General features: G+C 44.6%; 1 protein-coding gene and 1 pseudogene across 6 annotated transcripts in view; both read left to right on the forward strand.

Annotated features, from left to right (window-relative positions):
• The window catches only part of MYOF (myoferlin), a 142701-nt gene that overhangs the window by 123068 nt on the left and 2299 nt on the right, over positions 1 to 17334 (forward strand). For 5 of the 6 annotated variants that reach the window (XM_072806081.1, XM_072806080.1, XM_072806082.1 and 2 more), the window contains 9 exons: positions 1977 to 2147; positions 2726 to 2874; positions 4942 to 5081; positions 7244 to 7332; positions 7421 to 7516; positions 11109 to 11250; positions 13753 to 13852; positions 14970 to 15160; positions 17026 to 17135. In XM_072806081.1, coding sequence (XP_072662182.1) covers positions 1977 to 2147; positions 2726 to 2874; positions 4942 to 5081; positions 7244 to 7332; positions 7421 to 7516; positions 11109 to 11250; positions 13753 to 13852; positions 14970 to 15160; positions 17026 to 17135 — 1188 coding nt within the window. The remainder of the gene's footprint in view (positions 1 to 1976; positions 2148 to 2725; positions 2875 to 4941; positions 5082 to 7243; positions 7333 to 7420; positions 7517 to 11108; positions 11251 to 13752; positions 13853 to 14969; positions 15161 to 17025; positions 17136 to 17334) is intronic. The other variant, XR_012020855.1, reaches the window with a different exon arrangement.
• LOC140621253 (U4 spliceosomal RNA) lies at positions 9173 to 9302 on the forward strand (annotated as a pseudogene).

A 17334-nucleotide genomic window follows, 5' to 3' on the forward strand; every position in this document is an offset into this window, starting at 1 on the left:
CCCCAAAGCTGCGTGCTGGGGCCAGGGAATGGAAGTAATCCTCTGGCACGGCAATATGATCATTTTCCTTTTCTTCCGCTGATCCAGCCCTGAGGTCTAGACAGGAAAAGGCACGCAGGGCAGGAAGGAGGGCTCCATGTGAGGGAGACAGGGAAGCAGGGGAAAGCCAGCTTTTATGGGGGAAAGACGGCCCTGTCTGTATTGCATGTCTCAGAGGAGCCAAGCACAGGCTTAAGTGGCAGGAAAAGTCTTGCTCAGAGACACCCTGGGAGGAAGTGATGCTGTCAGGCTCTGCCAAGCCAATCCATGCCTGGTGTATATGCAGATTCTCTCCTCCCCAAGGAGATGTTGGCTTTGCAGCCTCTTGGATGGCTGTTGGTCCCTGGCTCGGTCTTAGGGGGGTGACTTTCTTCTCAGCAGAGACCCTGAGGGGTTCTACGATAGGAATTCAGAAAGAAGCAACCTTTCCTATGTGCTCAGCCATCATTCAGCATATTCTTGTCACATCATAGCAACATCCAGATCAGAATTCAACAGAATGTATGTCTTCTATAGAATGTTAATTGGTATTCTAAGAAAAAAGTATTCCTTCATCAAACCAAGACACTCAGGTTGGAGATGACTGCAGGACTTCTCAGAGCCTTTAGTTTGACCAGAGGGACTCCAAAAGCAGTGGTTCTCAACCATATTTGACCAAAGAATTATTTTTCTCAAAGGACACATCATATATTCTAGTTTAGAATCCAGTTCTAAAAATGTGATATTATGGGGCATGTGTAGATACAGGGCTTCATGTATGGTCATGATTCATTCGCCTTTTCTCATGTGGCTACCTGCCTCTCCCTGCCCCTTCCTGGCCACAGCCATCTAGAGAAGCCCCTGAGAAGTTTGCTTCCAGGGCCCCAGTGGTTCACACCCTTCTGCTCAGATGGATTAACATTCCTGGCTTTGGGGGCAGGAACTAGTCCACACACCAGAGTGCAAGGAGAAGGGAGGAGGCCTGGGGAGAGGAGGGATGGGAGAGGCCTCTCACACTTTGCCTTCACCAAATTTATGGAGCACCTACTATGGGACCCATACCTCTGTGGATGGTGCAAAGACCAAACCTCACCCATCCAGAGCTTATGCCATTCCGTTTATCATCCTTTCAGAAACTGCTCACCTGCCACAAGAATCTGAGATGTGTTTGCAGTTCAATATGAACTCTATAGAAAAGCCTTTAAGAAGTAACGGCAGACCAGAAGGCCTAGGTGGAGGGATTGAGCCTTCTCGGCACCTTGCACATCACATGTGTTGGGGCACACCACTCACCACGCCCCTCCCTGGTGCTCTTATGGGGCAGTCAAGGATGTTCCGTGGGCAGTGGTCTCTGTTGAGGCAGGGGGCACGTAGTAGGGGCACAGAGAGAAGGCTGTAAATCAGGGTGCTGCGTCTTTAAACTCCCAACTGGGCAGAGATGCCTGGGTGCCCCAGTTAATATGCATGTGATAATAATGTTAATAATATTATAATTAATCACTAGTATTATCATAGCTCCTGGGTTTTCAGCCATGCAGTCATGCCGAATGCTTTCTAAACACTGCTCCGCCTGACCCTTACAACCCCAGGAGATGGTAGGTATTACTGTCACTATTTTACAGATGAGAAAACTGAACACAGAAAGGGTAAATAAGTGGCCTAGGGTCCCACAGCTAGTAAGCTAGGATCAATACCTCAGGGTTCACACATAGGTATTGAAAGCCGTGCTCTTCCCCTGAGCAAGCATATAACCTTGCATTGTTCTTATTACTAACATGTGCTGCTGCCAAGTGCCCCCACCCACTGCCACCCACCTGGCTGGCCCAGGCACCATGTTCTCCAGCAGCCATAACCTCCACCCAGGGATTCTCTGCACAAAGCCCTGATTTTTTTTTTTTTTTTTTTTGAGGGACCTGGATAGAATCATGGAGATTCTAACTTTGCGTTTGTTGATTTAGAATGTATGAACTGAGCTGCTACTTACCTCAAGAAAAAGATCTGAAAATTTCTGTCTATGACTACGACACCTTTACCCGTGATGAAAAGGTGGGAGAAACAATTATTGATCTGGAAAACCGATTCCTTTCCCGGTTTGGGTCTCACTGCGGCATACCTGAGCAGTACTGTGTGTAAGTTGCTTTGGCCATAAATGTAGACAATTTTCTCCATCCAACATTAATATATGGGCACGCCTTGGTTCTCTACTTCAGTGCCTGCCTTCTGTGAGCCACTCCTCATTTGAGTCAGATACATACTGTTTTTAATAATAGGATTATCTTTGGGAGAATAGGGCCAGAGCATTACTCAACTCCAGGGCAATGCCCCCGCCTCCCCCCACTCCTGATCAATTTTGTGATGTCCCTCTTTCCCTAAGTGCTATTTGGCATATTCCCATAGTGTCTAATGAGATACGGCCTGCAATTTCTACTTTATGAACTTGCCTATTGTGATTACAGTATGTAGACAAACCTGTCATTTTTGTGGAGGTGGAAATTCAGGGGTGGGCGGGCAGGGAAAGGATGAGTTGGCTGAGGCCAACCTAACTGTGGATTTTAGGTCTGAAATAGATTTCTAGGCAAAAGCCAAAGGGTAGAGCACATTCCCTGTTCCCTCATTACATGGACACACCTGTAAGTGTATATGTGTGTCAATCTAAGAAGAACCTCTGTGCCCTGGAGTAACTCTGAGTGTGGAATGTTATTTACAGTTCTGGAGTTAACACCTGGCGAGATCAACTGAGACCAACTCAGTTGCTTCAAAATGTAGCCAGGTTCAAAGGCTTCCCACCACCCATCCTTTCTGAAGATGGAAATAGAATCAGATATGGAGGGCGAGACTACAGTTTGGATGAATTTGGTAAGTGCATAACCATAGACTGCAAGCTGGTTACAAAGTGTAGCAACCTATCTATATTGCGGGGCCCCGCTCTGGAGGGGGGGATGGACAGAGTAGTGCCCTAATTATACCACAGGAGACTCCACACACAGGACTATCTAACAAAAGCCCCATTATACCAGGTTTTGCTGTCTTGTCAAGTGTCAAAGTGCACACATTTTCTTGTCTGTCTTATGTTTTACTTGCCCTTTTGGTCGTAGCCATTTGAGCTTTGAACACAAAGTTCTAGTAATTTCTATGTAATGCATGTTTAGCTCATAATTAAGCTCAAAAGTGCTCAGGTGGTAATGCAAGAATTTCTCATCCAGTCTTCTTCCATCATTCTTCCAGCCCTTCTCTGAGAAGGCTCAGGGATGCAGGGGGTTGGTTTGAAGAATCTTCTGAGTTCACATCTGGCTCATGTCTGAGCTTGGGGTCTTGCTCTTTCTCCAGCAGTAATTTATAATACACTCTGTCCTGACACATAGCCATCTAGCTGCGCTATGACAAAGCCTGAAATAAGCTTAATAGAGCCTAAGAGCTGTGATGTAATTCAGTGTTTTGTAGGGAGAGAGGGCTTCCGAGAGTGGGTGGCAGTGGAGCTTGCCTTGGAGGGTGGACAGGATATCCAGAGAAGGCCAAATACAGACACATGGGAGTAAAGGTGCTTCCCTGATCCTCAACTGTTTATTCTTGACATTGCAAGAAACTGTATTTTGTCCTTCCATTTGAAGAGGACTTAGTCAATATCAGGAATGATTAGATGCTTAGGAAATATTGATGCTGCTGTCAACATAAGAACTTGTGAAAGGGATTGGGAATCAACTGGCAAGTAACATGGCGTCATGGTTAAGAATACCCCTCAAATAAACAACTCCCCCCAAACTGTCTCAGTCATAAGGCTCATTCCAGTTACTCTTGTTACCTAACAAATCACCCCAAAACTTAGCGGCTGAAAAACATCTATTTTGTTTTGCCCACAGTTTTGCGGGTAGGAATTCAGGAAGGGCTCACTGGGCAGTTCTCACCTGACTAGCTCATGTGGTTGGTTGCTGTCAGATGTTGGGGCGGGGGAGAGCTATAGCTATGCAAAGGTTTGACCGAGCTGGGTGTCCAGGATGCCTCGCACACATGGCCGGCAGTTGATGCTGGCTCTTGCCTGGGGCTAATAATGATCAGAACACCTCCTCAGTCCTTTCCAAAAGGGCGATCACCAGAGACTCATGCTCCCTACATGGTGGATGGCTTCCCTCAGAGCAAGCATCCCAAGAGGACCAACCAGAAGCTATGTGGCATGAGAAGTCACACAGCATTCTTTCTCTGCACTTCAGTGATCAGATATGTCTCCAGATTCAAAGGAAGAGGACAGAGAACTCCACCTCTCTGTCAGAGAAATTGAGGGCTGATTTGAAAATGCCACAGTGATGCTAGCTACTGTAACAATTAAACTTCCACATGTCAGTGGCTTAAAACAATAGAAGTTTATTTCTCAGAAGCTCGCAGTAGGTATTCCAATGGGCAGCAATGCTTCATGGACTCAGGCCCTTCCATCTTGCAGCTCTGTTCTTGAACTCAGGCACCTAACATTGCTGTTTCTTCTGCGCCCAAAAGGGAACAGCACATAGAATCTCTCTCATGAGAGGGCTTTCTGTGCCAGGTCTAGATGTGACACACATGTCACTTCTACCTATGTAATTCAACTTCTACCTAATGTAATTCAAGCCCAACTAGGTTGTGTGGCCACACCTAACTGCAAGGGAAGCTGGGAAATAGAATCTGGCTGTGAGCTCCTGCCACAAAAGTAAATACAGGCTGCTCTCACTCACTGTGTTCTGGTCCCTTTGCTATTGGCAGCCCCCAAGTCAGGTGTGAGCCTGGTTGGGGCAGGGCCCATGGCCAAGAGTGACTTTTCTCAATGACTCATTCACAAACCCAAGTTTGCACACTGGCACTGCCCTTCTGGGATGAAGGGCTACATGCTCCTAAGGGCAATCTGGCTGAACTGTTTGCAGATGCCCCTCCCTGTTTCAATGCCACTCTCCATTCCAGAAGCCAACAAAATCCTGCACCAGCACCTCGGGGCCCCCGATGAGCGTCTGGCCCTTCACATCCTCAGGACTCAGGGGCTGGTCCCCGAGCATGTGGAAACGAGGACTTTGCACAGCACCTTCCAGCCCAACATTTCCCAGGTAAAATAGCTGTCCCTCTGAAGACCCATCATCCACATCCCAAACACAAACACAGTGGCAAGAGCTGACCCAGATTTGCCTCTTTTGTCTCTTTTGGACACTTTTAGATACACAAGAAATAGAAAGGCAGCTTAGATTAGCTTTATCCCAAAGGGGAATTTATTCTAAGAATTTCTGGGTAACTCACTAAATCCAGACAAGAGGGTGACCATGACTCTGAACAAGCTCTCTCCCTGTCTCTTGTCTGTTTCTCTCTCTCAATCTCCGTTAGTCTGGGCTCTCTTCCTTTGATCACCTTTCTACGTGAAAGTCAGAATACTGTGGGCCGTTTCTAAGGTTTTTATGTTATAATGTAGCCCCAGCTACTTCCAAACATGGAAAGGACTGGTTGCCCCAACTTGCCCACCCAGCCACCCTGCTGGACTGCTGAGCAGCAGCCAGGCAGACAGTGCCTGGGGAGCACTGGGCTTGGCCCCACCTGGGTGAGCTGCTGCTGCCTGAGACCACAGGACACGAGATGGCTCATCACAGGGACCACGTGGATAGTGATAGGGGAGGCTCAGTTCCCAGGAGCTGGGAAGCAGTTTCCAGAGAAGCGAGGAGAGACGTGGCAAAGGCCAGAATGACCCGCGAGGAAGCTTGTTCCAAGGAAGACTCCTGGCCGCACCTGCAGTCGTTCAGATCCAGTAGGTCCAAGGTGGGGTGGGGGTGGGGGCAGAATCTGAGTTTTAACAAGTAGCCGGAGGTGTTCTACTACAGGTGCTAGAAAATCACACTTAAAGTAGTATTAATTGAATAAGTGCAAATATTGGCAACAATGACCACACAACTGTGGATGAGCTTCTCTCTAAAATGTTTAGAGAGTGGCAAGTGGCCTGGGCTTACTAGTTTATTTTGTCCCTCATTTCTTGCTTTTATTCTGTTCCACATTTTCATTTTCTTATTTATTCCTTCTCTCAAAGAGCCCATTCCTCCTCCGCTCTCCCCTTCCACCCCTCAATTGGATAAAGTCTTAAGAAATTACAAAGTGAGGAAGATTTCTCCCTCCAAATCCACCCCTCCCTTCTACTTCCCACCCCCCATCAATTCTACCTACTGAACTGGACAGACTGTGACTGGGCCTTAGGAGATACCCAGATGCCTCACGTTCTGCATGGTGCCTGATATATTATAGAACCTGGAGCCCTAGAGATTAGTTAGAGGAGAGTCAGGACCAGAGAAAGATATGTCCTTTTTCAAGAGTTCCAGTTAACTCATTTGGATCACTGTGTGCTAGGAAGCCAATCTGGTTTCCTTGGTAACCTTAAAGACCAGCCTGAAGGCAGAGTCTACATAACATCCAAGAACAGTTTGGGGAATTTAAGTTGGTTCATACGGTTGATATGGTTTGTTAATGGCATTCCTGGCATGTCTGGAAGAACATTCTAGTCAGATAGATGGCCCTGGTCATGGCAATGGAAGACCTGAGCGGGACCTCACCAAGATGACACCACAAGTGTCATTTAGACTTTCACTTCTCCCCTTCCTGCGAGCCTCCTCCCAGGTGGTGGACACTAGCCAGCCATGGCAGGGATTCCTCAACTTTGGGGAACAGTAATGTTCTTGTAGTTTTCTGGATCTCTCCTTGGAAGTACCATGTTGTAAGCCTCTCTTTTACAAATTAAATACCATTTTACATTATTTTTATTTTCTATCTGGAGGTAAGTGGAGAAAACCCTGTGTGTCACAAAATCAGGACTGATAACAAGCAGGCAATATGATAAATAGAGTTCTGAGTGAAGGACGCAACTTTCAAGTCATTGTAAGAGGGTACAGGAGCATGTGTGTGTGTGTGTGTGTGTGCGTGCATGCGTGTTCTGGGGTTGTGTCCGCGATGGGAAGCCCTCTTTTTATTAGCTGGGGGACATTCAGACTATAATAGAGATGGGCACACACAGCCATCGGAGACTCCTGGTGAGAGTGGGAAGTGCATGGCCTAAATGACATTGAAGATAGATGATTTATCTTGGTTTGCTCTTCTACTCTACTTTTTCACTTTCCATATGCATTAATACATTAGCAGGCCTGAATAAACAGTTTCACCTAGAAAATGTGAAAAAAAGTTACAGACTCTACCACTCATAATACAACTTAATATTTTTTTTCATTTTTGAATGATGTAGGGGAAACTTCAGATGTGGGTGGATGTTTTCCCTAAGAGTTTGGGGCCACCAGGCCCTCCTTTCAACATCACCCCCAGGAAAGCTAAAAAGTAAGTAATCTTAAGACCCTGCTATATTAGACTAGGGTCTTGGTGCCGGACCAGAGAAAAAAACACCTTCAAAATGTGCTCCTTTCAGATACTACCTGCGTGTGATCATCTGGAATACCAAGGACGTTCTCTTGGATGAGAAGAGCATCACAGGAGAGGAAATGAGTGACATCTATGTCAAAGGGTAAGGTTAGCATCCCAGGCTAGTTTGCCTTTGACAAAGAAGGAATGAAACAGACTCTCTCCTTCGTGAGTCACCATCATTCAACGTATCCTCTCTAGGATTCTTGGTCAGGTGAAGCTATTTCATTCCATTAATGTAGTGTGCTCAGGAAGCTCCAGCAAGATGAAGGGAAAAAGAGAAATCTGTATGGATCTTGTTTATAAGCAGAGGTATCTAATGGCTATTAGAGCCAATAAAAATTTTACATTTTTCTTTTAAAGTTGGTTCAGTTTATTAGCAGACTTGTTATTTCTTTTTAGTCCTGCAGTTCATTTTTATTCCTTTTTGATATCTTGAGTAACTAGAAACACAAGTAAGGCTTTTAAAATTTCAGTTTGTATATATTTTATTATCAGCAGCTAATGTCCATGGAAAAGAGGAAACATTAGCATATGTCCAAAAAAATCTTTGATTCCACCAACATTTACAGAATGCCTACATCCAACATGTAAAGTTCTGTTATTCTGTTATTTGTATCATTCAATTCCAAATAATCCATGTTGATGTTAGTTTCTTGTTATGCCCCGATCAAAGATGTCAAGTACAGAATGGCATAGTGATGCAAATGCCAGATTCTGGAGCCAAACTACCTGGACTGAAATCCTGATACTTTCCCTACTAGCTGGGCAAGTAGTAAACTCACTGTTATCCATCTGTAAAATGCAGATAAAGATAGTACTTGCTAAAAAAAAAAAAAAAGATAGTACTCGCTGCTCTGATATTCAGAATATTGAGTTACTGAAAGCATTTAGGACAGTGCCTGGGAGATAGTAAATACTATGTGTATTAGGGTTCCCCAGAGAGTCAGAACAAGTTGTGTGTGTGTGTGTGTGTGTAGAGGGAACAAGTTGTGTGTGTGTGTGTGTGTGTGTGTGTAGAGGGAGGGGAAGAATCAGAAAGATAGAGAGGGAAATTTATTATAAGGACTTAGCACACATGATTATGGAGGCTGAGAAGTCCCATGATTCCAACAGGTGCAAGTTGGAGACTCAGGAAAGCCAGTGGGGTAGTTTAGACTGACTCCTCCTTCTGCCTCTTATCCTATTCAGGCCTTCAACAGATTAGATAAGGCCCACCCACACTGGGGAGGGACTCTACTTCACTGAGTCCACCAATTCAGATTCTAATCTTATCCAGAATCACCCTCACAAGACACACCCAGAATAATCTGTAACCTGGGCACTCCATGGCCAGTCACACTGACACAGAAAAGAACTATCACGCTGTGTAAGTGTTAGCTAGTATTATTACTATTCCACATGGACCAGGTTTGGTTCTTTGATATGTAAAAGATAAGATTTGTTGAAATTTAATATATTCATAAAGTGATAACAAAGTTTCACTTATGATCCCAAGTGGCCTTCAATCAAAACTTTGTTGAAGACATAATTACTATCATTTGGGTTCACTGTAAACAGGGAATGTTTCATCAAGTTCTTCATTATTCTTTCTCATTTCAGGATCTTATTACCATTCCCCAAGGAAAACTAATCCTGGCTAATTATATATATGCAAATTTATTTGACTGTCATAAGCATTATTTTTTTTTTTTCAAATCAGAGAAACAAACTCAAGAAATACTGGACTGAGAGAAAACTCTAATCAAAGAATAAAAGCAGCTTTGCGCAGTGGCAGTATCGTAGCCAATGAGGTTTATCCGAGGTGCGATTATTGCTAATTGAAAGAATAAAAGCACCACCTAAAGTACCACATCCTATTTGGAATTAAAATCTAAATACTATATGTGAAAAATGAATTATGCACCACCGCATGCTAATACAGATAGTGTATTACTAACCCTAATACACATAATATTTACTGTCTACCACAGAATAATGAACAGCTATGACCCTTCACATATTGGATACATACAAAATTATACATATGTGTACATAAATTCATAGGGTAGTTGTTTAATTTGTTTTGAAATAAAAATGTGAAAAGGTTCATATTTAGAATTAAATATGAAAAGACTCAGGAAAAAAAGAGAGGGAAGAGCTTCAAGGGGTGAGCGGTCTAGGCAAGGAGGATGGTGGCACTTTGGGGCATTGATGTTGTCAGGAAATGAAGTCACTGAGGGCCTAGCCAAAGAGTGTGATCTCTCTTCAGCAAGCTTAAAAGTGGATAAAGATGAATCTTTCAATGAATCTAGCTAGTCAGTTAGTCAACTAGCAAAAAGTGCAACTGTTGTGTGGTTGATTGATATTAATACCACCACTAATAATAGGATCTAATGTTAGCATGCGACTTTCTAGTCTCCATGGTCCCATAAAGCAGAATAATAGGCCTGGACTTTGGAGTCAGCCCATCCAGGGCTTCATAATTCTTAATACTTAATTCTGTCTGTTACTGGCTATGTGACCTTGTGGAACTTAGCTATTTCTGTCTGGACCTCAGTTTCCTCATCTGTAAAATGGACCAGTTATATAATTGTTGGGAAGAATAAAATAAGGCATGCTGAGTACCTGATTCATGACAGATGATCAGTAACACAGTTAAGGATTTCCCCCTTCCCATTCTGGCCCTTCTAAGCCATGAGCGCCCGTTCTGGCTTCATATTGACTAAGGGAAGGGAGCACATATTGTTAATCTTATTTACAGATGGGAGAGGAAGCCCAGAATGGTAAGTGGCAGAGTGAGTTCATAGCCACGCCTGCCTCCTACTAAGAATCTCTACTGGGGGCAAGGTCATCCAAGCATCAGTATTTTTTTTTTTTAACTCCACAGTTGATTGCAGTGTGAAGTGTGATTCTCACAGGCCATCAGTGGGGAGGACTATGCACTCTGCCACCTTATCAGTCTAAAATCCAGCACTCCCCTGGTTCCTCAACGGGCCCCTTCCCAATAGCAGGCAGATGTGACAACTTCTTCCCCTGCACGTTCATTCATTCCTTCAACAGACCTATTACATGCCAGGCACAAGCCACAGAAAACTTTCCAAATGTCAAAAGTTAAGATGTTAAATTGTTTATGGAAATGAGTTTTCATAAATATGCACATGGAAATAACAGCTTACATCTCTCTTGCTAGTCTCATTAATGTGATCATAGTGAATTTAAGAATAATAAAAAAAAGGAAGCTGTAAGATTACTTGAGTCGTGCCTGTTTTGTTTGCTTAAGTAAAATGTAGAAGAGGAAATGCTAAAATTTTGAACTAACTCATATTCATTAAGCCTATCAGCAGTGATGACAGACACTGATGAGTTATAGTTAGGAAGACTAGCATCATAGCCAGCAAGCTTCAGCATTCCCAAAATAGAAGCTAAGTTGTTGATATTTTCCAGAAAATGTCACCTTATCCCCATTAACTGAAGTCTAAAGGGTTTCCTGCTTTGGTTTTAGAGAAATTATGTTTTATTTGGCTACAACCGGTGTTGGATGCAACAGAGCGCCTCCCCTTCATAAATCACCCCCAGCTCCGTAGATAACTGGAACCTGCCCAAGAAAAGTGCATTAATTCTCTTGCCCTTCACTCCCCTAATCACTGCACAATTTTGCGGCTAGATTACTTGTCAATCACATGAGGCTAAGTCTGTTTGCTTCTGCTTTTCAGCTGGATTCCTGGCAATGAAGAAAACAAACAGAAAACAGATGTCCATTACAGGTCCTTGGACGGGGAAGGGAATTTTAACTGGAGATTTGTTTTCCCATTTGACTACCTCCCAGCTGAACAACTCTGTATCGTTGCTAAAAAAGTGAGCTCTGCTTTATGCCCATGGGAAGTGGGTGTCATGGGTCTGCTTTAACAGATACGGGGGCTATAGGAGCTGTTCCGTGCTTCTAAGGTTATGAGTCCAGCTCCCTCTTGATGCAGATGGGGAATCTGAGACCCACAGAGGTACACATACTTACCCAGGGTCACAAAACTAAGACAGCTATTTGTGCAATTAGGAAGTATCAAGAACACAGTTGTCCTTCCCTAACATGTTGGCAGCTGGGTGAAAGATCTAGTAAAGGGTAGACCTGAGGGTCTTGTGTTAATATATGCAGTAAGCCCAGTGGGTTTTTATGTCACAGAGAGACTGATTTCTTCCCATGATAAGCAGAACTGTTTGACTCATTAGCCAAAAAGAGGCAAAATATTAAAGTAGGTGAAATTTCCCTTTTACCTTCTTTATTAAACCTCAGCATCTGCTTTACCTCCTCCAGAAGCACTTCCATGAAGGTTCATGGCCCTCATGGTCTTAATTAGTTAAGACTCTAGTTACAGAACTCAACTCAAATTGGCTTATACTAAAAAAGTGATTTATTGGTTCACATTACTAAAAAGTCCAGGGCTGGCTGGCTTAGGAACGTTGGATCCCAGGTTGAACTGATGTCTTTAGGAATTGCTCTCACTTTCTCCACCCCCGTCTTGCCTTCTCCCGTGGACCGCATTCCCTGGTGAAGCAAGATGGCCACCAGCAGCCCCAGCCCACCTCCTGCCCTCCTAGCAACCTCAGCAGAAAGAGAAGAACTAAGTCCTGGTGGTGCCAACCAGAGCTGTGGCGTCGGGCCTCAGAGTCTCTGTCTGTGTAGGGTCACGTTCCCAACCCTGAGCCAACCAGTGTGGCCTGGGGAGGCAGTGCTCTAATGGGCCCAGCTCTAGAATCAGGAATAGCGTCACTTCTTCCCAAACTGCATGGACTGGAAGAGAGTCCCCAAGGAAAATCTGGATGCTTTCTTCCCCAAAAGGGGGCGGAAATCTGAGCAGGCAATCATAACAGATGTCTTTTATAGATCCCCTCCCCACCCCTGATCAAAATGCACCTGCTTCATGTCCCACCTCGCCAGACTCTACCCTCCGCTGGTGTAGGGAGCACTTTTCTGTGCCAAGCAAGATAAATGCCTTCAAAGGGCCCTTTCTAGAGACACAGAGGCTCAAGCTGATGTCGAATCATGCACACTTCCAGATGGTGAGGCAGACTGGTGAGGAAGAGAGGGATTTAGGGTCAGGTAGGCCTTTCCTACTTACCCGCATCCAGTGTTGGACCTCTCCATGCCCTGAGTGCCACCTGAGCATGACCCCACACAGGATGGTCAGTGGGGCCAGGCAATAGCCAAATGGGCTTCCTAGCCCCTAAGAGCCAGGGCCCCTGAGTCCTGCAAAGGGCAACATTCCTGAAACATCATTTGAAAAACATGAAACAGGGGCATCTCGGTGGCTCAGTCAGTTAAGCTTTTGACTCTTGATTTTGGCTCAGGGTTGTGAGATCGAGTCCCAAGTTGGGCTTGCTCTGGGGAAAGAGGCTGCTTAAGATTCTCTCTCTCTCTCTCTCAAAAAAAAAAAAAAAAAAAGATTCTCTCTCTCTCTTTCTCCCTCTGACTCTCACCCACCTGAAAGAAAGAAAAAAAAAAAAAAAAAAGGAAAGAAAAACTAGAAACAACCCAACAATATTTCTTCAAATGCATGAAACCCTGGGGGAATCTCATTCTGCTGAGGCCTGAGGAATGTAGGTGTAATTAGGCTGTGGAGAGGTTATTATGTTTGGCGAATGTTGTTCAGGCAGAGGCAGAGACCAGAGGGGAGAACCTGGAGGATCCTCACTCAATCCTCCCTCCACCTAACTTTAGAATGAGGAATCTGGGGATCTTGGTTGATTATAGCATGTAAAACACAGCAATATTTTCAAAAGCCAAAAATATCAGGACATTTTAAATCTGTGCTGATAGAAGAATGAAAACTGAACCCCAGTCTCCTCACCCCTATGTGAAATGACTGTGCTCAGATGTCCATGTTGGGTGGGTGGAAGGTCACTGAGCAAATGTGACACCCCAGCAGGTGATATTGTAGGCTGGCCTAAAACAGCCTGGCTTTGGGAGGCTAGTCTGAGCTGGCCATAGTGGTCTGGGCCGGGGGCTGGGTGGGGGACGGCACAGATACAATCACACCCCAAACCCCAGGAGTAGCAGCAGGGAGTCACAGTGATAGGAACACAACAGACAGGAAACCTTCTGTTTGGGAATTGCCTGGGACAACTTTTTTGTCACCCAGCTGGTGGCCTTGAGATTTCCTGAGGAGCCTGGCTCCATACCATGGGCTCCATACCATGGGCTGGAGGGTTGAGGGCAAGGGGAGGGGGTGTTGAAGGTGGGGTGCCAAGGAGAACAAAGTCCCCATGCCCTGATGCTGGGGTTTCAAGGGGACCCAAGGGGAAAGTTTCAGAGTCCAGTAGTCAGTGTCATTTGTTTTTTTTTTGTTTCTCTTGTCATTTTAGGAGCATTTCTGGAGTATTGACCAAACTGAATTTCGGGTCCCACCCAGACTGATCATTCAGATATGGGATAATGACAAGTTTTCTCTGGATGACTATTTGGGTAGGGCTTACATTTGGATACTTTTCTCTATGAAACTCTACTTGGAATTAGTGAAATCAATTAAAATTTGGAATCAATGATTTTAATCTCAAATACCATGGGTAATTAAGGGTTGGGGCACACCCTCTGCTGGAAGCCCCCTGGACAGTGCGGCCTTGCCTGTTTACTCTCAAGTCCTCTGAGAATTTGGCGTGGCGAACGTCCCCCTTTTCTGTGGCCCTCACCCACCTTAAAGGCCAGCTCCTGTCCTACAGTGAACACTAGAATTCTGTTTTCACAAGGGAATGCTGCAGCCCTGCCTCCAGTTCAGACTGCCCACTCTGCCTCCTCAGCACATCAGATTTGGCTTCCTCAACCCCCTCCTCTGACTGCTTTCAATCCCCTAATGTCACCAGCCATTGTTCTTCCCTTCTCCCCGAGTCCATCCTCCTCTGTGGTTAAAGGCACTAGTTAAACACCCCCCACCTTGGACTCTTCCCTTTCTTGGTACGCATGCCCCACCACCATCACCACAATAACATAATGCTCTTCCGAATTCTCCTCTCCCAGGCCCTGGGTCTGTCTCACTGGCCTGCTCTGTTTTTCCCTCACATTCTTTAAATGCAGGCCTTTGCCTTCATTCCCTGGGGTTCTTTGGCTCTTCCCCAAACCCCCTCATCAGCTTACCACCTCCTCAGTTGAAAGTAAAACTTCAATGTTCATCCTCAGTGAGATATGACTCCTAAACCACACAAGTAGCCTGAGTGCTCAAAGTGCCTCTGTTCGGGGTAGCCTGAGACCATTAGCAATACAGTCCAAATCTGCATTCAGCGGGCATCTAGTCTGTAGAAGTTTAATTCTTTTGAGCTTGTAGAAGAGCCCTGTTCATGCTGGTATCTTTGAGAAATAAACCATGTTATCCTCTGTGAGACACAGAGCAGGGGACAGATATTTCTTCTACCACTTTCCATCCTATCTGGAAGGAATTTTAAATGTCTACCAGGATCTCTTCCTCTAACTCACCCATCACCTGCTCAGAATCACTGTCTGCCTCTCCTCTGACAAGAACATTCTGTTCACTTGTGAACAACCACTGATCCATTGAAACTTATTCAGGTCTAATTATTTCCTTGGCTAGGTTTCCTGGAACTTGATTTGCATCACACCATCATTCCAGCAAAATCATCAGAGAAATGCAGTTTGGATATGATTCCAGACCTCAAAGCCATGAACCCCCTTAAAGCAAAAACTGCCTCACTGTTTGAGCAGAAGTCCATGAAAGGCTGGTGGCCGTGCTACGCAGATAAAGATGGCTCCCGCGTGATGGCTGTATGAGTATTCCCCAGTCCTGGGTCATTCATTCCTTTTGTCAATTAGGCTCTACCCTCTCTCAATGGATCTATGACAGATAAGATAAGGAAGTGTTACATTGGTAAGACCTTAAGTTACAAGAATGGTTTGTAACTGGGATTACAAGAGAAGGTGGCAGATGCCATGACCATGTTTGGAGCTGTGTGTAAGGTGGAGGGATTGGAATGGTGGAAAAGCTGGTAGTCCGAGTGACTACACTCTGCTTCTTGAGGACCCTCTTTCACCAGGAAGGCTAATTTATCCTGAGCTTTCAGTACAATTCAGTACAGGAAAAGGAACTTCAAACTCAAACTCTTCTTGTTTAAAAAAATAAATTTAAAAAGGTGGAGGAAGCAGGGAGTCTTGACACCCACTGGACAAGAAGGCTGAAACTTACAAGCAAGTTTGGAGAATTCCCAGATAAATCATGATAGAAAAGCAGAAGTCTGGGTCACCATGCCATGTCACAGAAGACTACCTCATTCATCATGTATTATTGCTATTAATAACAGCTAACATTCTAGATCATTGATTAGGAGCTGGGGAACATGCTAAGTGCCTCATGTTCATAATCTTGTTTTTGAAAACGACTTTGAGGTATAAACTGCACCCATTTATAGTGCACAATTCCATGAGTTTTGACTGATATAAACACCCCTAAAACCACCACCAGCATCAAGATCCAGAACATTCCCATTGCTCTAGAAATTTCCTTGTGCCCTTTGCACTCTACTATTAGCCTCTACTCCTAGCCCAGGAAACCACTTCTCTGTTTTCTACCACTATAGAGTAGTTTACACATAATCTTGTTTAGTTCTACTGACAATTCCAGACTAGACATTAGCTCCATTTTGTAGATTCAAGAAACAGGCTGGGATATAACATTTTATGTCAACTCTACTTCAGTTTTTTAAAAAAATGTTTTTTAGTTTTTTTATTTAAAAAATAAATAAAACTACTACTGAACTAAGTAGAACAAAAACAAACCCCAAAAACAGGCTTGGAGAGATGTAGCAACTTGTCAGTCAGATACCATGTTTTGTCTGACTTGTCAGCATAGGAGTCATATGGCTCCATCATAAAATCGATTCTCTGAGTTGGGGTTCTCAGAATGTTGGTGACCTAGTGGGGATTCCAGAGTCCTAGAAAGTCCATTTTCAAGCCTGGCCATAAAAGTGGGCAACTTTCTAGACCTCTTTTGGCTTCAGCGTCCTCAAGCACATATAAGGGTCATAGCAATACCTGCTTTATAGGGTTGCTGTGAGCATCACATGAGATTACCCACATAGAAAGCTTAAAAGGTGTCCACTTAGGACACCTGTATGAACATGGAGGCAGCATTCATTCATTCACTCATTCATTCGTGTATTCAGGTAGTATACATCGAGTACCCATGACATGCCCTCCCTTCTCCATACAGCGGGGCAACCATGGGTAAGCAGGAAGCCATGGAGAGTCTCTCAGAGCCTACAGTTAATGCTCAATCAGTGTTACATTCTGTTCTTAGCAGGATTTAGGCTAACCTGGCCCAAATAAAGTTACAAAGGACAGTGTGTGAGAAGGCAAGGAGATGGATATGAGAAAGTTAGAGGATGGGGTACAGGGAATGAAAAGCAGGGAGCAAGGGGAGGGAAAGCAATTTGTCCTCTCAGTTTCCCACAAGGGGTTGGTTCAGAAACACATGGAAAAGGAAATGCGATGAAATCTCTTGAGGAAAATTTAAGGCAATCTAAAGATTGTTTTACAAGAATAAAAATCATTGCTCAGGGAATACTCCTTGGGTTGAAGTGAAAATATTTGTGAAACGTGATGTCATGTGTTTAACCTGTTCTGCTTTACTGAAGGGGAAAGTGGAGATGACGTTGGAAATCCTCAATGAGAAGGAGGCAGACGAGAGGCCAGCCGGGAAGGGACGGGATGAACCCAACATGAACCCCAAGCTGGACCCACCAAAGTGAGAGGCCCTCTTTGTTCTCCACAATGTCTGATCCCCAAACACCTGCAGTCTGAAAGCCCCCCTTCCAATGAGCTTAATGGAATGGATTCAGTGGTGTCTTAATCTTGCACTTGAGGGGAGTGGGGGATGGTGAGCTTGGTGATCCGGCTTCATTTTAACCTTTCTCTTTCCCCACATAACTGAAGTCCAGAGTATT

This window comes from Canis lupus, chromosome 29, assembly GCF_048164855.1.
Source record: "Canis lupus baileyi chromosome 29, mCanLup2.hap1, whole genome shotgun sequence".
NCBI classification, from domain to species: domain Eukaryota; kingdom Metazoa; phylum Chordata; class Mammalia; order Carnivora; family Canidae; genus Canis; species Canis lupus.